The sequence below is a fragment of the Lepidochelys olivacea genome, assembly GCF_965140295.1.
Source record: "Lepidochelys olivacea isolate rLepOli2 genome assembly, chromosome: 20".
Classification (NCBI taxonomy): Eukaryota; Metazoa; Chordata; order Testudines; family Cheloniidae; genus Lepidochelys; species Lepidochelys olivacea.
Genome location: NC_140430.1, coordinates 2355704 through 2375756, shown reverse-complemented (window position 1 = coordinate 2375756; position 20053 = coordinate 2355704). Strand labels below are relative to the sequence as shown.

The window sequence follows — 20053 nt, the reverse complement described above, 5'->3', positions numbered from 1 at the left end:
GGGATCCTTTGCTGGCAACCAAGAGGCCCCTCCCATGGCATCTTCTGGCAGCCCCCCATCCCAGCCTGTGAGCTGGGATCTGTCCGTAAAGCCAAAATCCTGCCCCCCTCAGTCAACACAGGGAGCCTGGCCACCCCAGAGAGCATCTAATCCTCACCCGCTTGTTCCAGAGTAAGAGTCACTGTCCTGCCCACAAGCTCCCAGCGAGTGCAAGGGCCTGGTGCAGCCCCCTCCCCACACACAGAATCGCACACACAGACCAGATGTAAAGTCATTTATTGAGGCACTGGCTCAAGGTGCACATTTCCAGCACCATCTCCTTACATGGGCTTGGGGGGAGGTCTCGGGGCCGCGCCCTAGAGGGGAAGAGCAAGGAGAACGTTAGGACACATCCAGGCAGGGAAAGGCCCATCAGCTCAGAGGAACCGCCAGACTGGATCGGACCCGAGATCCATCTACCTCACCATCCTGTCTCTGACAGTGGCCAAAACCAAATGCTCCAGAGGAAGGTGGAAGAACCCAGCAGTGGGCAAACATGCAAGTGGTTTAATATCCCACCAGGACGTGTCACTCGTGATAACGACCTATCCCCTTTACCCACATGGACCAATCCCTTTGGTCCCAGCTCACCCACCCACCTACCTCCCCTCACCACACATTCACTAGTGTCCCAAGCACAGGGGGGCTTCTCCTCTGAAGAGACTATTCCACAGAGAATCTCAGACCCCAGGTGCGAGTCAATTCCAGCTCGTCACGGCCTGCTAGCTCTGTGCTGGGGTGCCTCACTGGACAGCTCTGATCAGGTCAGTACTGGAACATTGCCATGCCGACATCAGGATCTGCTGTACAGAGCAATGGGGTGGACACCGAGCCACTGGCATGGAGGGGGAAGGGGGGATTCTGGTGTGGGAGGCGCCACAATCTCAGGCAGAGAAGGGTTTGCGGGGGGTTGGCAGGAGTCCCTGAGCCACAAGGGGAGGAACAGAGGGATGCAAAGAGCTCCCGGCGTGTGCAATGAGCTCCGAGGCGCCTGCCCTTGGCCTGCCAGGCTGGAGGGATTTGTGCACAATACGTACCGCCGGCCTGAACCTGGGTGGAGGGGTACGGTCCTTCCGGGCCTCCCGGGAACGGTTCCTCACCACCTTGCTGTGGATGGCGCAGCTGACGCAGTAATGCAGCTTCACGTACAGCTTGGGCAGCACGTACGCTGGGGAGAGATGGGAGAGGCGTCAACCAGGAGTCTGAAGCCGCAGCTTCCCCAGTCCCGCTCCAGCCGCGGAGGGATCGGTTAGTGTCGCCCCAGCCCCAGGAGAGGCTAACTGCGAGCTAGGGTGCCGGAGAGCCCACTGCTGAGCCAGGGCTTACACACAGGACAGCCACGCTCCTGCCGGAGCAAGGCCGGAGCGCTGCATGATGGGACATGCGGCTAGGGTGGGCTCAGCTCCTTCGTCAAGGTAACGCTGCCAGTCTGCTCCCAGGTGCACAAACAGGTCACATTCCTGCTGCTTCCCTGCAATTGGGTTGTGGCGGGAATGCTGGACCTCCCGATGGCTCCAGGTCCGGGACTTCCACCCCAATGGGCGCCTGTCGGGACCAGAAGCCCCACCTGAAACTCCAGGCACCATTTTGCTGCAGTGGGGCCTAATAGTTAGAGCACGCAGCCAGGACACCTGGGTTCTACACCCAGCTTGGCTGCCCACCTGGCCGCCTTTGGCGAACACGTTCAGCTCCGCCTCCTCCCCAGCATAACAGGAGGAGACCACGTAACCCACCCAGGCGGGCAACCAAGTGCTCTGGGACCCGCGCCCAAAGGCAGAGTGTCATTCCTATGCAGAGCACTTCACTGCCCTGCCAGCTCAGCGCGAAGCACCAGCCCTAGGCCGAAATCAGCCGGGAGACACGGCAGCATCTGGTGGGGAGCAGATCACGCCCCTTCGGGCAAATCTTCACTGCCACTTAATGCTCGGCTGAATTAAGAGGTACAACGCTTCTCCACCCACGCCCTATGGCATTCATCCGGCCTCCATCCCTGCAGCGTGCGAGCACCTCACCACCTTGATCCCAACCACCCCGGGAGGCAGGGCGCGGCTACCGTCCCCATTGTACAGATAAGCAAACTGAGGAAGTGCCGGAACTACTGGACTGTCCCCTCCTCTCGCTTGTGCGAGACGAGGCTGGTGACAGGCCCCACCACCCCCTGGGGCTCACAATCGAAGACGCTGGCTTCGGAGATGTCCCGGACCGCGGCGGCCTCCACAATGTTCCGGATGACGAACTTCTTGATGGCCTTGTCCTTGGGCACACAGCGGGCACAGTTGGTGCAGCGGATGGGCTGGACGTGCCCACGGCCCTTCTTGGCACGCCCGTTGTTCCGCCTCTTCTTGGTCTGCGGGGGGGGGGGGGGAGGGGAGAAGGGGGGGTCAGAGGCGCTCCCGGTGCGGGGGGGGGGGAGGAGGAGGGGGGAAGGAGGGGGGGTCAGAGGCGCTCCCGGTGCGGGGGGGGGGAGGGGAGGAGGAGAGGGGGGGTCAGAGGCGCTCCCGGTGCGGGGGGGGGGGAGGGGGAGGAGGAGGAGGAGGAGGGGGGGTCAGAGGCGCTCCCGGTGCGGGGGGGGGAGGGGGAGGAGAAGGGGGGGGTCAGAGGCGCTCCCGGTGCGGGGGGGGGAGGGGGAGGAGAAGGGGGGGGGTCAGAGGCGCTCCCGGTGCGGGGGGGGGGAGGGGGAGGAGAAGGGGGGGTCAGAGGCGCTCCCGGTGCGGGGGGGGAGGGGAGGAGGAGGAGGGGGGGTCAGAGGCGCTCCCGGTGCGGGGGGGGGAGGGGAGGAGGAGGGGGGAAGAAGGGGGGGTCAGAGGCGCTCCCGGTGCGGGGGGGGAGGAGGAGGGGGGAAGAAGGGGGGGTCAGAGGCGCTCCCGGTGCGGGGGGGGGAGGGGAGGAGGAGGAGGGGGGGTCAGAGGCGCTCCCGGTGCGGGGGGGGGGAGGGGAGGAGGAGGAGGGGGGGTCAGAGGCGCTCCCGGTGCGGGGGGGGGGAGGGGAGGAGGAGGAGGGGGGGTCAGAGGCGCTCCCGGTGCGGGGGGGGGGAGGGGAGGAGGAGGAGGGGGGGTCAGAGGCGCTCCCGGTGCGGGGGGGGGGAGGGGAGGAGGAGGAGGGGGGGTCAGAGGCGCTCCCGGTGCGGGGGGGGAGGGGGAGGAGAAGGGGGGGTCAGAGGCGCTCCCGGTGCGGGGGGGGGAGGGGGAGGAGAAGGGGGGGGTCAGAGGCGCTCCCGGTGCGGGGGGGGGCAGAACCGGGACTACGCACCAGCCCCCCACCCAGCTCCCAGGGCCCCACGCAGGGGTCGCTGGGACAGGCCCCCCCCGGCAGCGCCCCCCCCGGCCGCGCCCCGCGCCCCCCCCGGCCCGGCTCCCCGCCTCGCGCCGCCGCCACTCACCATCTTGGAACAGACGAGGCGAAAGAGGATCCGGCCGCCGCGCCGCACGTTTATATAGTCCTCCGCCCGTCCCGGAAGTGCCTCCGCCAGGGGAGCGGGAGCCCGGGGAGGCCACGAGACTCCCCCCTCCGGACTCACGTCCCTTTCGCCCTGCGGAGCAAGGGCCCCGGCTGGCTGCGGGCGCGGAGGAAGCCGGTCCCGGCTCTCGGGGACTCGGAAGGGGACTATTTTTTTCTCGCTGAGCGGAGGGATCACACGTCACGTGTTATACATTTACGTTCCCGGCATGCACCACGGAGGAGCCTCGGCCCAGGCCGGCCGCAGGCCCGTGGGAGCGATGCATGCTGGGAGCTGTAGTCCTCTTTGCCCAGTAGGGCCCATTGCATGCTGGGAGCTGTAGTCCACGCGCGGGCCACATGGCCCTGGCTCTGAGCCGTGGGCGGGAAGGGGGGACCCAGGGGTCCTGGCTCCCAGCCCCCCTCCCCGGGAGAGAACCCAGGAAGCCTGCTCCCACTCTCCTTCCACCCTGGCCCCACCCTCCTCTACTTGTCCCCTCTCCATCCCCCCCAGCCCTGCTCCTGAGGATGGAACCCAGGAGTCCTGGCTGCCCAGCGTTTTCACGCCGGCCGCTCGGCCCTGGCCCTTCCCGAGCACAGTGACGATAAAGAAACAAAAAACAAGCTCAGGCCTCAGAAGCATCAAGTTACGAGTTTACTGTAGCCGCAAAAGCAGGAGGAAAAAGACACATCCCCCCCCCCCCACCCCTGCATTCAGTGGCCTCCACTGGGGTGAAACCTGGGGCGCGGGGCTGCAGAATAACGGACCCCGGCATGGCCTGGGCCAGCTGCACACAGAGCGAAACCTCCCTGCGCTTGCCCTGGGGAACGGCTCCCGGGGCGGAGGCCTCCGTCACCGCCAGACGCCCCCACCGCGTCGAAAACCCCCGAACGCTTTTTGCTATCCTTCCGTCGGGCAGAACCGCTCACAGGTTATTCATGGGCTTGGGTTTCACAGTGAAAAAGCTCAGTGCAAAGTCTGGCCCCGCATCAGCGGCTCTTGCGCGAAAAGGTCAGAGATCCTAATCTGCCCAGGAAGGCTGCTCTGACTTTTCTACCTCGGGTAGCACACAGGGGATAAACATGTCTCACCCCTTTCCCCCTCCCAGCAGCTCAAAGCTTCCTCCTGCTGCTACGAGAAGATCCCAAAGGCCCCAGACCCTCACCTGAGTGAAATCCCTTGTGCTCTCACCGTACAGCACAGGCTGTCCGCAAAAGCCTGTAAGTTACCCAGAGGGCAACCTTTAAAAAAATAATCCCTCTCCAAGTAGCATTTCCCACTCAGAGTTAAACGACACTACTCCAAGCTGTGGTGAAGGAGGGGGGCAGCTTTAATACGTTTTCCAGCACGTGTACAAAGCAGCATGCTAGGACCACTGCCCAGTGCTGTCTCATTGTGTCCTCGTGTTCCCACCTCTCTGTCTGTCTGCAGCTGGTCTCTCTCGTCTTAGACTTCGATTGGCCCAGAGAGCTCCCAGGGATCGGGCTCTCGTTCTGTTTGTCCAGCGCCTAGCGCAATGGAGGCTTGGCGTGGGACTAGGCCTTCCAGGAATATAAATAATACAGATGGCCGGGCACTGCACCTACACCGATACCGATGCTAATGGCTAGATAAGAACCATCTGTGATTAGACTGAGCGGAAGAGCTCTGGCACAGCCCTGTTAGCCCCTCTCTGTGGGTTTCCAACACACCCTCACTGTACTGCAGGCTAGTGAATGGGGCACTCGAGCAGAAATCAGAAAACCTGGCCTCTGACACTCTGCGACTGACCTGCTGTTTGACTCCACAGGTCGCGTCTGCTGTCTGGGCCGCCATTCGTCTGGTCTCTTTCGACCGTGAGCTCCGGAGGTCCTGGTGTTTGTACAGCACCTAGAACAATGGCGGCTATAAGCACTCCCCATCGGACAGAATTAACTTCCTAGGTACTGGCCTCACAAGTGGCCTGGGAAGTAGCAATGAAGAAACGAGCACCGAGAGGGGAAATAACCTGCCCCCATCACACACGCACAGCAGGGAGCGGAGCCCAGGTTCCATGTCTACACTGCAACGAAAAACCCACGGCTCCGAGTCTCAAAGACCAGGTCAATTGACTGGGACTCTCAGGGGTCAGGCTCCAGGGCTAAATATGGCAGCGTAGACATTCGGGCTGGGGCCCGGGCCGAGACCCTTCCCCATTGCGGGGACTCACAGTCCAAGCCTGAATATCTACACTGCACTACTTTATCCCCACAGCCTGAGCCTGGGGCAGTTGAGCAGGGCCAGCCGCCATATAGACACACCCACAAGGTGTGTGACCCAGAGTGACCTTCCAGAGATGGAGCCGAATTCAGAAGTGGGGAGGAAGTTGCTGTTGTTCCATTCACGTCAAGGGGGTTGTATGAGTTTGGAGTCTAGAATGCGGAATTGGTCCTGGTAACAGCACGGAAACTCGTCTCGAAGGAGAGCGCTCTGGGGAGGCGAGGTGAGGCCTTTCCAGATACCACCTGCCTCTGGCTCAGCTACACTGCAGAACGACATTCCCAGGACCTCAGCTGGAATCCCAGGGGACTCCATCGGGGAGAGAGGTTCATCTCCCAGAGCCTCCCTCCCCGCTGGGGCTCCTGTTCCGATTCTAGCTCCCTGCTTTCAGCAGAGGTCAGAGATGCACCCTGGTCTGGTCTGGCCTCTATTCAGAGCCGCTCTGGGAATGGAGACCTGTTTCACGGCTGTGGAAAGGAGCGGGGAAGGAAGAGGATGGAATCCACACTAGTCTGGCTCAGCGACTGGCGGGTTCTAGTCTGAATATCCAGGCCCCGGGGAACTGGTGTCCATATTACAGATATACCCCTTGCAGTTGGACCCCTGCTGGCAACCTGAGAAGAGAGGCTGAAGACTGATGAGGCCGTGGTGGCCAAATTTCCCTCTTCGCCCTAGAGATGGCCCTGCATGGCTGGGTTGGGCTGAGCGGTAAAGCAATTAGGCCCTGTTCTCATTTACTCTCCAGCCCCTTTAAGATGCTCTGACAGTGTCAAGAGGTCTTAAAATAGGCAGAAATGCCCACCACCCCGATAATTGCTCCTGCCTTAAAGGACCTCCAGCTTGTGGAGAGATGGCATAAAGGTTCTGGAGCTGCCCCTGCTCCTAGCGGAGGGGGTGGATTGGGGCATGGTTGGAGAATGCAGTTACAGCTATTCTCGAATACCCAGAGGCCACAAGGATCAGTGGGATGTAGAGCACGAGTTAGAGCAGCCCCAAGGCTGCTGTAACTTACACGGTGTGCCAGTTAGGACTCTGCAGGACCCCACAATACCAGAAGCTCATAAGGGAGTTATAGGGCTCTCTCCCACAAACCTCTTTCCTCTTCAGGAATGAAGTAACAGAATCAGCTGCTGTGAATCAGGCTGTACCGGTTATCGGGACTCACGTCCAAGGCCATCAATCTGGCATCCTTCCCCAGCATGTTGCCTTTCTCAGGTTCAGCTGTTTCAATTCCTTCCTTCCCCAGAGAGGGTCCTCTCCCCTTCCCCCTTTTAAATTGTAGCTGTAACAGACACAGCCCCCGTCTTTCCCTGGCAGCCTCAAATCAACAACAAAATAAAAATACAGCTGTGAGCAAGGTTACTCGAGTGCCATTCAAGGCAAACACATTAATTGTTTGTCATGACGTCTCCCTATCTGTGAGCTATTATGGTGCAGCTCTTAGGCAGGCAAGCAGCAAGGCTGGGGTAACAATAACCAAGGCACAATGAGAAAGAAGCGACAAAGGATTCTTTGCTTTTCAACTTGGCAACTGTTCTGTTCCAACGTGCGTACAGATGCGCATGCAGACGTGCTCCCTCTCTGCTCTCACGGGGCTTGTCATGCAGGGAACTGACCAACAGAACCAGAGCAGAACAATGATTCCCAAATAATTCCGCCCACTAGTCAGTTTCCCTGCGGACAAGTCCTTAGCGGAGCCGGTTGGAACAGTGTCCATGGAATGGTTTCTCATGGAAAAACGCTGTTTCAAAGCTGAAACATTTGCAGAGCTGGATCATTTTGATCGGAAGGCTTCTGAGGTCCACTCATCAGTCGCTTCCAAAGACAGACCCCTGAACTGAAAACCCGAACATCTCGATCCAAAGAAGGGTATTTTGAGACAATTCCATTTAGCAGGGGAAGGGAGGGACTTTTGAAAGGTTTTGGTTTCACTCCAACACAAAATGAAAAAAAATTAAACCCTCGGAACTTCTCACAAACTGGAATAGTCATTCTCCAGCCAGCTTTAGTCTTGTAACTAAGACACTGTGCTGGGGACTCTGCTAGCCTTGGGCAAGCCAGAGTCTCTCTGTGCCTCATTATCCCTGTTACAGACGGGGGAAACCGTTTCCCTCTGGCACAGTGGGTTGGGAGGATTGTGCCATGTTTGTGAGGTGTTCCTGAGGATGGGGAGATCTTTGGGCTACAGAAGTCATGACGTTTGAGCAGGAAGAGGCCTGGGGCATTAAATTACTCATGTTTATTTATAACAGACCTTCAGCCAGTACAGTACAAAACTTACAGTAGTATATCTCCATTACACAAATATTTACTTACAATATATTACAGATACAAAAAGCTTTTGCGGTAAGAGTTCTGTTGAAAAGCGAGTCTAACCTCACAAAAAAGGGAAAAAAACCCGAAGACAACAGCAAATCCATTAACGATATACAAATGAAAAGTCATTAGAAAGGAAGGAGGAGTTGTTGGTGCTGGAAGAGGGTTGGGGTATTGCACATCATATTTTTTGTTGTTCATACATCTGATTAAAAATATATATATATATATATATATATATTTACACAAGTAAAGCAACCTGGAGTTTTACAAAATTCCTACATTTGTTTTAGACTCTTTTTACAGGTAAAAGAAAAAAGATGCGGAAAAAAGGTGTTTATAAAGTTCAGAACTTCCCTTTCCCTTTGTTTAAAAAACACCCCCCCCCCAATATTGTGTTGGTTTTACCTTTTGAAGAGGGGAATGGGAGGCATGGGGGCCGCGGTTGTGGGGCTCTTCATACTTATTCACAGTCTACTGGAGAGAACAGTCAGGTTGAGCTTAACTGAATTTCGTACTAAATCAACAATAGGACAGTGCAGCGGTTGTGGTCCGAAAGTGACTATAAAACGGACATTTTCATTTAGCTCCTTGGCTGTCAGGGAAGCTGAGCAGATCTGATCTGGGCAAAGGAGTTTTTACTTCTGTGAGCCCTGCAGGAGCCAACTGAGCACCCGAAGGGTGATTATGTCCTGCCGTGTGCATCAACGGTCAGCAGCGTTGGTCCACCTGTGGACTTTAGAGGCTGGAGGTAGAACTAAGCCAGCCGGTTTTTCAGACTGAGTGGGAGATGGTTGGTGGCACAGAAGTTGCCTTTGCAAGTCAAAAGGTGGATTTTTCAAAGTGAATCGGAGAGAGCACACACAGTAGCAATAATGTCACCTTTACAAGTCTGCTTTTCAGACCACAACCGTGCTTTAAAAATCCCCCAAACGGCAGCCAACCCGGGCACTGGCTTTCCATGACGGAGTTTACCAAATGACAGTCAGAAAAGGAGACCCACGTCTCGCTCTCCGCTTCGTTTCCAGTTTTGCTCAGAGAAGACCGCTTTACATGATGTTTGTTTCCTTCTCTCTCTGCCAGCTCAGCTGCAGACAAGCAGCAGGGAAAGTGCATCGTTTCCGCATGAGAACCGACAGTTTGGGGCTCCGTTGGAGAACACTTCTCAAAAATTGCACACAATCAATCCATTTTGCCTTTTATTGCTACCTTGTGGAAAACCAGCAGTTCCTTGCCAATTTAACAAGTGCTATCCCTAACATCCAGAAAGTCTTAAAGGCATAGCACAGCCCTGTGTAAATTGCCGCAAGGGGCCTGCCTGGTTTTCGTATTCATGTCGTACCTAGATGGAGATTTCTGCAGTCAGATCATATGGCAAGAGAAATTATTTCTGAGCATATTTATGAAAAGGGATTGAACTCCAGATCCTGGTATTTTGAGGATTGGACCAGTGCTGAAAAAGAACTGCTAAGGCAGTGACTTTGAAAAGGTTGGCTCTCTCAAATCACTAGGCCTTGAACTGAATGCTCTGAAGTAACGGAATCACGTCATTCTGATTAACATCTTGCTTCTCACTTCAGTTCTGTTCAAAGCAGATGCTAGCCCAAGAACCACTAGAGTTTAAAACCCCCATCGGCAGCTCAGGAATCCCACCTCTTGAGAGGTATAAAGTATGAGGTCAACATGTTCAAACAAGGATGACATCAGGCTCCTAAATCTACACGTCCGCCCCTGAATAAGTAGCTTTATGCTCAAAGGTGCTAGCACCTACAGATCTCTTGGTCTTCAACAGCAGCTGTGGGTGCTCTCCAATTCCAAATAAAAGAAATACAAAAATAGTCAGACCACTTATTTTAGAAGCTTAAGGATTGGGGTTTTCACAGATGCTTGAGGAAATGAAGTGCCCAATTCCCAATGAAAGTCAATGAGAGTTGGGTGCCTTTTGAAAAATCCCAGTCCAAATGTGGAGGTCAGTGCTCAATTTTAGGCAAAATTTTAGTCTCAATCTAACTTTGGTCATGCTCCAGAATGACTGATACAATCAGGCTTTATTTCGCACTTCAGCTAGAAGATGGTAATCAGAATGCTAGGATTTTATGGTCTGTTTTCTTGTGGTCTGCCAGGGCTCAATATGCTTTGGTAGAAACTAGTACAAAATGCTTTCTGAGCCACCACCACTGGCTCTGGAGAAGAGACCAGAAAGGAATAAGTGAGTTTGCACCACAACGGTTATATTTATAAACTGGAAAGGGGGTGTGTGGAGAATGTCTTCTAGGGAACTTTCCTAACCTCCTCGAATGAATTCGAAACATCGCATCAGACATGACATGCCCTTCTGCCCAAGCCGGTCTGTGCCGTCAACGGGCTTCTGCAAAGAAAAACGGCTCTGCGATTTCGTTTCACATCTGGATACACAAACACCGTCAACAGAAAAGCAAGAAGAAGAAAATAAAGAGCAACGAGTGTTGCAACTTGTGAGGTGGTTCTGTTTGTTTTAGTAGAAAAAGAACAAGCCTTTGGTTTAAACCTCAAGGGAGCAGTTTGTTGGGCTGCTGTTGAGTGATTATTTTTATGCATCGTGGGCCTTGGTATAAAGCAGGGTTCCCTCCTCTCACGCCCCTAAGTTATGGCCACTGGAACACAGTCAGGCTCTGGGGTCCTCCCCCACCCCGCGACTCATCTGTTTCCGATGGGCAGCGTTATCCAAGACAGAGCAGTGGGGTTAATCGACACTGTGGCCTACTGACCAATTTATGGCAGGGAAGGGGAATGCACAGTCTCCTACCCCTTTTGTGCACTGTGGCCTGGTGTAACTCTCACGCCCCTTCGAAGTGCAAGTACCATCAGGATCCCAGTTGCAGGGGAGGTGGAGGTTTTTTTCTCTATAAAAATAAAATAATCGTGGGTGCTGCATGTTTCTCTGCCTCCTCTCTGGAGCAGGTGAAAGCCCGGCCATTGGCTACCAACTGCCCATCATTGCATCCCTCCCGCTCTTTGTCCGCGGACTGAACGGACTGTTTTCAAATCCCTCTCACGGGGATCACAGCTAGTTCTAGGATTCTGGGGACCTCCCCCTCATTAGTTTGGGGCCTTACACTGCCATGATTTCCTACTCATCCTCTTACTCTGGGAAGCGACAGCAGAACCCACATCCCCTGCTGGTTTTGCACGTCCCAGAAGCTAGCAGTCACCTTTCCCCATTTCTTGGATGTTTCCCTACAATTCCCTCGCTCAGGAGGCTTGAGCACGTACCAGTAGTTAGCAGCCTGCTGGAGCAGACGCAACTCTCAACAGAAGCCACTTCTCTGATGCAGCAAATCCCCCCCCCCCACACACACACACTTAACATCACTCTAAAGACACACTCTGCTTACGCAGACGTGCTAGAGACGCAATTTCCACATCCCTCTGCTGTGCCACGCAGCGTCACAACTATTTGTGGGACCAAACGACCCCAAACCAACTCAACAACAAGCTTTCACATTGAAAGTGCAGCTCTTTAGGGCCAATGCAACTGACCCAATTCCTCTGTGCAAATAAGAGCCAGATACGCACTCCCGGGGAAGCTACGGAATCAGATGGCAAAGTGCCCAACAGTGACCCCTGGGGAAAGCTGCTGAAAAGGAAGAAACTTCAACCATGCAGCACAGAATGAAGCGACGGGATTAGGGTTCCTAGGGGCTGACCCGTTTAGCGACCGACCTTCCTTCCCTGGATACTGTCCCCTGCCTGACCCTGACAACAGTTCACTAGGTGACACCACCAAAGTCCTCCTGGGATCAGGTCCAGGTCTCCAGTGCTCAGCAGACGGAGGGGTCATTGCTATGCTTGCTAAAGGAAGCAAAGTGCTTTGGGGGAGCGGGGGTCAGTGACAGGTGCCCAATCCAGGACGGAGGCCTATACCTGTTTCGTACTCACACTTACAAGGCTATTCAAGACACAGGTGTGACAAGGAAGAAGTAATTCAGCCAGTTTCTCCTCAGCTCTCTGGGAGCGGAGTGGGCTGACCACGCCAGTAGATCCCAGCAGGGGAGAACAAAGCCGCCACTCAAAGACGCTTGCTATCCTCCCGGCTAACGTACTTTCATCTCATCACAGGCACAGCTGGATCCCACCCAGACCGTCCAAGTCTTTACCCTCCTACCTCTGATCTGAGACCGAGTTTGTACTTAAAAGCCACGAGCGTCGCAGCCCTGGCAAACGTCCTGCTCAGCTCCACCTTCCTTCAAACAGGTGGCACTGTGATGGCTGCCTACAGGAGACTTCACCACGAAGCTGTCGAACAGCCGCCTTGGGGACAGAGGGCACTATTCTGCGTTCCAGGCAGTTTCATGCCACAGAGATATCACCCATTAAAGCTTGGGGCACGGTCACCCTACGGACCCCTGTGGCTCGCTCGTGGCTTTCCTGGCCAGGGGAGTTCTCTTGACTTTAGCACTGACTCTGAGATTCTCGTCGCCCGACGGTGGCCAGGACTGAAACTGAAAAGAGTTAGAAGGAAGGGGCGGGGGCGAGAGGCTTAAACCGTAAGACGCGTGTGCACGCGTGTGCGTGTTACGTCGACGTGTGCTTGAGGTTTATGTGCTCCTCCCGGCAGAGAGAGAAGTAGATCAAGTCTCTGACAAAAATTCAAAGAGCTTTAGGGAGAGAGTTATAAAGAAATAAAAAGCTTAATAAATAACTAAGGGAGAACCAGGAAAAGCACAAAGAATGTAAAAAATCCGTTAACAATATTTAAATAACTCCGTTTATAAAAAGGCAAATCGTTAAGAGCTCCCCTCGTGATTTTTTTTTTAAATATTTTGTAGCCAAAGTCAGTGCAAAGGAGTATAAAAGAAAAACAGGTCCATGCCCAATGGGAGGGGGCGGAGCTAGAGCCAGGGGGAGGAGTCATGGGGAGATCAGGGCGAAGGGGCAGGATTGAGTTAGCCTACACTTTGTGCTCCCCCCGCACTATATGGGAGGAGAATTCGTACCGATCCTGGCTGTGGTAGCCACAGATGTTGCACTCGAAAGGGTCTCTGAAGCCATGGCAGCCCATGTGGATGGTGAACATCACGTGGTCCAGGAAGAGGATCCGGCAGTGCTCGCACTTGAAGGCTTTCACCTGCTCCCCCTCCTCGTTCACCACACGCAGGATGTCTTTGGCTGAGCTGGGTGTTGCTCGGGCAGCAGGGGTGCCCTCCTGCAGCTTGGGGTCCTCTTTGGCATAGGCTGGGCTCTGCCGACTGCTGGTGCAGTTCCCCACCGGCAGCTGCGAGGTCCTCTCTTCGTGGTTGCTCTCAGTGTCTGTGGAATCCTGGCAGCCGTTGCTGGGTGACACGCCCTGGTCGCGCCCCCGGTACACAATCTGCGCCCCCTCAGGAATGTCCTCGTGGCCTTCAGCAGCTTCTCGGCTCCCCGGGATTTCCAGCCGGCCCGGGATGGGCTGGATCTGGGTGTAGACGGAGCTGATTACAGGTGTGATCTCCGAGATGCAGTTTGTGGAGGGGAGGCGGAGGGGGCGGAGGTGCTCGGCCCCAACAAATGACAGCGAGCTGCCGTAACTGGGGTCGATGGGGTGGTGGGCGGCCACCAGCTCCACATCCTTCTCGAAGCTGGAGTTCACATCGAAGGGGAGGTCGGAGAGGTTGAACCGCATCTGCTTCTCCCCTGGGGGCAAGGAGCAAGGGGTCAGAACCCAGGGCAAGCCCCACACACTCTGCAGAGGGTCTTCGTCTAGAGACGAGCTCCGCTCTGCATGGCTCAACCTGTGATCCCTTCACACTGCAACTCACGCGGGCCTGGGCCTTGGCAGTGACTAGTACTCCTCCCTCTGGATCAGTACCAACCCTCCTGCCCCAGGATGGGGCCAGGGGGAGCGGTGTGTGGAGGGAAGGGTGGCTCAGCAGGGGGTGCTCTCCGCTTTTACAGTATGATCAGGGCCCTGTTGTGCACACACGCTGACTGCAGTGTCTCAGCGTGGTCCAGTGCTGCTGGGGGGCACAGGCTTCCCAGTGAAGGTCCCTGGTCAGCCCTTGGAATTGCACCCCCTCCTCCCAAACGCCCTCGGCAGTTTCGAATGGAGGAACGGTTCTACGCTGCCCCCTTCTGAACACCGCTGTGGTCCCAGTGCAGAACAGGTGCCATGTTGCCCCACCCCCGAGGGGGCTGCATTTCGGGGGGAGGGGGGTGGAAGGATCCCTGTCTGTACAGGACTTTGGGGGCCTGCAGGATGAAAGGCGCTGGGTAAGGTCAGTGGCATTTGTATGTACAGGGCCGTAAGCTCATTCAGAGGGGGCCCCGTAGAAGCGGTCAGTTCCTACACGTAGGGCCAAGGAACTGCTGCCAACCCACCCTCACCTCTCCCTCTGCTCTTCCCGGGAAGCAAAGGGGAGCCCCTTACCCACAAATTTCTGAGGTGTGGAGCGTTTCCGTTTGGTGAGGCTGTTCGCCAGCCGGTCGATAAACGTCGGCCGATCGGACGAGGGGTGAAGCAGAGAATCCGGCACCATCTCCAGGTCTCGCATCTCATCGCCTGCCAAGACAAAGGAAACCCACTCAGCCAATACCCGATGCGGGAGGGGTGAACAGGACCGGGGAGGTTGCTTCCACTCCCCAAGCTGAAGGCAGGGCAGCTGAAGAGTGGGGCACATGGTCACACCTCTCTTTTTATCCACTGCCTCTGGCTCAGTCTGCAAGCCAAACGCTTACCCACTTCTTTCACGGATCAGTCCTCCGACAGCACCACCAGCCACCCACCACACGCTCCTTTGCCTGAGCAGCCTGCCCCGCCTGGCCACGGCTGTGCGGCCCCGTAACCGCTCTGGGGAAGGGACTCTCTGCCCAGCAACGGCGCTAGAGAAGGGCTTTGTGGCAGGAGAGGCGTCTCCACCCCTGCCGGCAATCTGTCTCTCTCACCTTTGCTACTCGGGGGCTGAGATGAGCCAGTTAAAGCGTTACTTACTGACTACGCCCTCACCGGACTGGCATGGCACTTGGTTCTACAACTCCCCCCTTGCCCCGCAGGGAGACCCACTCCCAAGCAGGGCTTTCTGGGCAAAGAGCCGGAGCCCTGCTACTGCCCCCCGAGTGTACGTGGACAGTGCTCCGACAGCACGGGTGGCTGCAGGCTGTTGGGGAAGAAAGGGCATGTGCTGCTCCTCAACTTGCCTTCCCTGCCTGGCCTCCCCAGAGTGCCGGGTCCCAATGTGGCATCTGACTGACCCTTGGTGTTGTGTTTAATTTGGATTGTAAAGGCCTCAGCAGAGCCCTGCCCTTCCTGTAGCTGTGAAGTACCACCTATGTCTCTGGCAGCCTAGGAACAATAACGATGGTACAGAAAATTGGAACTACAAAGAGGCTGATAGAATCTCAGACAAACTGGCCTTGTAGCTAACATTCAGTGCAGCATCAGATCTGCCCTCTCTCCAGGGGATTACCCTGCCCTGGCTGGGGAGAGCCACGGAGCAGGTCCTGGAGATCTGCAAAAAGAAAGCTTCACCATAAGCTGGCTGCCCCCCTTCGACAGCCCGTCAGCCAGGTTAGACTTCGCTAGCAGGGCGGGTCTTTATGATCTTTAGGGTTGACTTTTCCTTTGAACCAAGGTGCAGATGTTGAAACTAGCCCGCTCGTACGAGCTGAGCACAAGTTTCAGTTCCACAGAGCTGATGGAGACGCACAGAAAAGCGTGTGAGAGACACACTCGCAACGCCAGGCCTGTCCCGTGGGGCAGGTTGGCGTATGGGGAACTGGTGTGCAAAGGAAGACGTGCACAGATTCTGTTTTGGCCCAACGTGGTCTGGATGCAGAATGATCTCCTGACCACGGAGGGGCCATTCTGGGAGCTGGAAGTGCTTTACACACTGCTGGAGGCTGTTAGTTTGGTGTGGATCAATTTGGAGATTTTCCAGTCGTTCGCAAGACTCCTGCTTTGTAAGGTTCAATTCTTTGCTTACTGAGCATCTGCTGTAACAGAGCCCAGGAAGGGCCACACTGGGTCAGAGCAATGGTCTGTCTAGCCCAGTGTCCTGTCTTCCAACAGTGGCCAATGCCAGGTGCCTCAGAGGGAATGAGCAGACCAGGGTAATCATCGAGTGATCCATCCCCTGATGCAAAGGGAGGCTAGAGCATGGTTCTGCACAGTAAAGTTCTGTTTGTTACTGGGAAATGCTTTAAGGTGTTTTCTCCTAATAGAATTATTTATAAAAGGATGTAAGGTTATGCTCCAAACGATCAACTTCACCAAATGACAGGCTCTGGGCAAGGGGATGTTCATAACGAGGGAATACTTTGCACTTACTTGGGCCGCAATATTAAGAATTTGTGCACGCGTAGCACTGTCCATCCCAGGGTCCCTAGAGCATTTTGATTTAAATAAACCTCAATTAATTACGCCCTCCTGCTTCCAAGAGCCATTATCCCATTAAAGAAATGGGAGGTGACATGTCCCAATGGTTCCTAATCTAGAGTCAGTGGTGGAGCTGGGAACAGAACCCCGGAGTCCACACTCCCCATTTTCTACTCTAACCGCTAGGCCACATGCCCTTCTACAGCCAGGAAGAGAAGCTAGAAGTCCTGACTCTCTCCCCTGCTCTAAGCACTAGATGTCCCAGCGGGTGCCTGGGACTAGCTAGTCACTCGCCGGTTACTGGACAACGTACTGACCTGGCTGGCCGGCCAGCGGCCGCGGTTCAGTGTTCAGACTCTGCAGATAGCTGTGGCAGCGCTCCTTGTGCTCCTCCAGCGTGCTCTGCTGCTTGTAGCTCCGGCCGCAGTAGTTGCATTTGTAGGGCTTGCCGACTGTGGGGGAGGAGACTGGAAAAAATGAAAAAACAGATCCTGGCCATCAAAACAGACATTACACAGAAACCCAGATATTACCCGGAAGCTGTCACAGCTACGTGCGGGCCAGCCACATGCTGCAGCAACTCAGATGGGTTAAGGGCGTACCATGGCTGGGACCGAAGCAGACAGACACAGAGCAGGCGGATTTGCCAAGGAGTGGATACTGATGTGCAAGGTCACTGAGTAATCGAAGCACCTCTTGGCGTTTGATGCCACAGCACGTCTGCGCTGGGCACCAAATCGGTCAGGCCCTTCTTGCAGACTCCAAACGGACCCTTCACATGTTTCTCCTCCTCTACATTTTAGTCCGTAACAGCTTTTATAAAATAACTTTACTAAGTTTATCCAATGCATCAGTTAGTGTCTCACGTACGTGTCAGATTTAAAATGATGCTGTTTTGAACCAAGAGCTGATGAGATGTTTCCTCCAAAATAAACGAACACACCAGTATGCCTGGCCTAGTCCTCGTAGGAGGCAGGCAAGCTCGATCCCTTCTTTACAGATCAGGTCCAACACAGCTAAGATGTCTCACTGAAGACTGCAGCAATTTAAGAAGAGTCAGGACCTCAAACCCAGGCCACTCACCTGGCTCTAATCATTGGGCGAACGGCCTTTCCAGAGCCAGGATCAGAACCCAGGAGTCCTGCCCCCCAAGCTCCTGATCTAACCAGGCTCCTTCACATCATCCCAAACACAATGTTACTGAATACGTTCCAGTGGCTCTCACTTCCTTTTGTTGAAGGTTTCTCTCCTCCCAAGCAGTCTTCACCCAGCAACAAGGCGTCAGACGCTCCTGGATTTTGAAAGGGGAGGGGAAGGTTTGAGCTTGTGGAGTGCTGATTCAGGACACCAGCCTCCTCTGACCCGTCCTTTACTGGTGCATGCTTTGTTCTCTAACAGCTGGCCAGCCACACTGTCCTGCCCCTCTTGCATAAGTGTGGCTGGTCTGCAGGATTGGACCCTGGAAGCCAGGGCAATATTTAAAAATGCTGCTGGAGCCCTGCTGGAAATCCCCAATGCTTCGTTACATCTCTCAGCACACCCGCGCCAGGCCTGTTGCAGCTCACTGCAGAACGGTCGGCCGTTTTTGACTGGTGACTGATTGCTGCCGAGAGCCTGTGGGCTCCGAAAGCACTGGTAAGAGAAGTGCTTAGGGATGGGTCCAGGGCAACACTCTCACCTCTGCTAATTTTCCCATTGATGGCTGATGGTTATCTCCGGTTCGGCCACTCGGTTCTGCTCCATGAGGGTCGACAGACACAGCAGAGCCATTGAACGTTTTGGGCCACACTAGCCGGGCATACAGCAGGTTGCACTGATGAATTAGTATGGAACTTTTAGCTGAGTACTTCAAGAGGCAGACAGATTTGCAGATATAATCGTGACAGCCATCCTAGATACCCCAACCCCTGAGCAGCTGTTGCAGTCTGTGCTGAGGACGGGGAAGCACTTTTGCATTGTTTTAAGACAATTGGCTGTATTATGATGAATCCTGGTGCCGGGGAGCAGGCAAGGATGGAGCTGCATTTTGCTAGGCATTGTACAAACAGAGCAGGGGATGGTTCTTGCCCGGAAGAACTTCATCGACACAGGCAGCACAAAGGGGGATACAAACCCAAGCAGAGCAATCCATGGGATGGCGGCAAACGTCACATGAGCTCCATTTGGGGAGGGGGGTTCGGCAGGCAGGAATACGCTCAATGGAAGGAAAAGGGAAGGGAGAAGGGGGCAGCTCATGGGAGGAGAAGGGAAGATGGGCCAGAGGTGGAGTTTGTGGATGTGAATCCTGCAGGTGAATGTAATACGCCTTCTGGGACTCATTCACTCTTAGCAGCAATGCTCACAATCTTTTATCCCCATATGCGTGGGGCACGGGCCCCTAGCTGCTCGTTCCTCTCAGCCAAGAGATCGCAAGTGTTTGATGTCAGAGGAGTCTGGAAGCTGCCCAGATCCTGCACTGCTGGTGTAGTGGCCACAGAAGCTATTTATTAAGTCCCGCCAGAGGATGATTTTGGCCCCCTACTGCCCAGGAGGGAGCAGTTCCGCAAAGAGCAGGCCTTTTCCTACGAAGACGTTCTAGGGAGCGTGGAGCTTCCCTGAAACCCTTCAAAGGCCTTTTACACGAGTTCTAGGTAAGCGGTAACCATCACAACGCTCGACACGCCGCCTGACAAGCCCTGTGCTCTGAAGCAGAGGGGCTGAGCGTACCACCACGGCAGCTAACAGTACTTTGGACCAGACGCCCACTAAGCATGTTAGTGACAAGCTGCCTCCCCGTGTCATAGCTGAAAAAAACCCAAAGGCCCTGAGGTTATGCAGCAAGTCAGCAGCGGAGCTAGGAACAGAACTCGGGAGGCCTGACTCCCAGGCCTCCTGCTCTAACCACTAAGCCATGCTTTGACCTTTGCCGAACGCTCGGCAGGAAAGGGAAGCCCGTTCCCGAGACGAGGGGGCGCAAACAGGGCACCGCTAAGGAACTGGAACGTGCCATTACCGCCGATGGAGAGATGCACCACAGGGAAGAGTGTGGTCTGATGGGTACAGCGAGGGACTGCAAGTCAGGATTCCTGGGTTCCCTTTTAGACTGGAGCTAGAGTAGTATTCTGCTTTGCAGTCGACTTCTCTGAAATTGTGAAGTGCGCGCGAGGGTGGCGGGGGGATTCCTAGGTTTTTAGCCAACTACCAGAGTAATAGTCGGATACCGGCCCCATTTGCGAGACTCAAACGCCTTGCCAGAGTTCTCTGAACCATTCAGAGGAAGTGCCTGCGTGGAACGAAACTGTCACTCATCAGATATGGTGGCACCTGCGTCACGAATGCACCATCTTGGGGTCTGAGGCTCCGGTGGAGTTTTTCCCTCGCTGAAACCGCCATGCTCAGACCTGCCCGAACCAGACTTATTGAGTCACGTTACAAAAAACGGTTATTTGTTTTGCAACGTGTGGTTTAACCTTTAACTACTCTGATTTTTCAAGAAAAAAAATGATTGCTATCCCCCTATCCGCTCACGCAGCTTTACTATGTCAAGTTTTGCTCTCTCATAAAAATCACTTCCTATGTATAAAGCTTCTTTCACCGGAGGACCTCAAGGGTACTTCGCACACCTTAGGTAAGCCTCAAGCTTCTGGGACCAGGGCCAGTATGGTTACCCCCACCTTACAGAAGGTGGAAACTGAAGCACAGAGCTAGGAAGTGAG

General features: G+C 55.1%; 2 protein-coding genes across 7 annotated transcripts in view; both read right to left on the bottom strand.

Annotated features, from left to right (window-relative positions):
• Window positions 1-259: 259 nt before the first annotated feature.
• RPS26 (ribosomal protein S26) lies at window positions 260-3675 on the bottom strand. Its single transcript, XM_084610450.1, has 4 exons — window positions 3419-3675; window positions 2209-2386; window positions 1077-1207; window positions 260-356 (listed from the first exon to the last, which is right to left on the bottom strand). Exons 1-4 carry the CDS (start codon window positions 3419-3421, stop codon window positions 321-323), a joined length of 348 nt encoding a protein of 115 aa, XP_084466576.1. The 5' UTR covers window positions 3422-3675; the 3' UTR covers window positions 260-320.
• A 9087-nt stretch (window positions 3676-12762) lies between these two features.
• The window catches only part of IKZF4 (IKAROS family zinc finger 4), a 45552-nt gene continuing 38261 nt past the window's right edge, over window positions 12763-20053 (bottom strand). For all 6 annotated transcript variants that reach the window (XM_084610311.1, XM_084610313.1, XM_084610312.1 and 3 more), the window contains 3 exons: window positions 16676-16825; window positions 14415-14546; window positions 12763-13681 (listed from right to left, as the gene is read on the bottom strand). In XM_084610311.1, the coding sequence (XP_084466437.1) occupies window positions 12960-13681; window positions 14415-14546; window positions 16676-16825 (1004 nt within the window). In that variant the 3' untranslated portion in view covers window positions 12763-12959. The remainder of the gene's footprint in view (window positions 13682-14414; window positions 14547-16675; window positions 16826-20053) is intronic.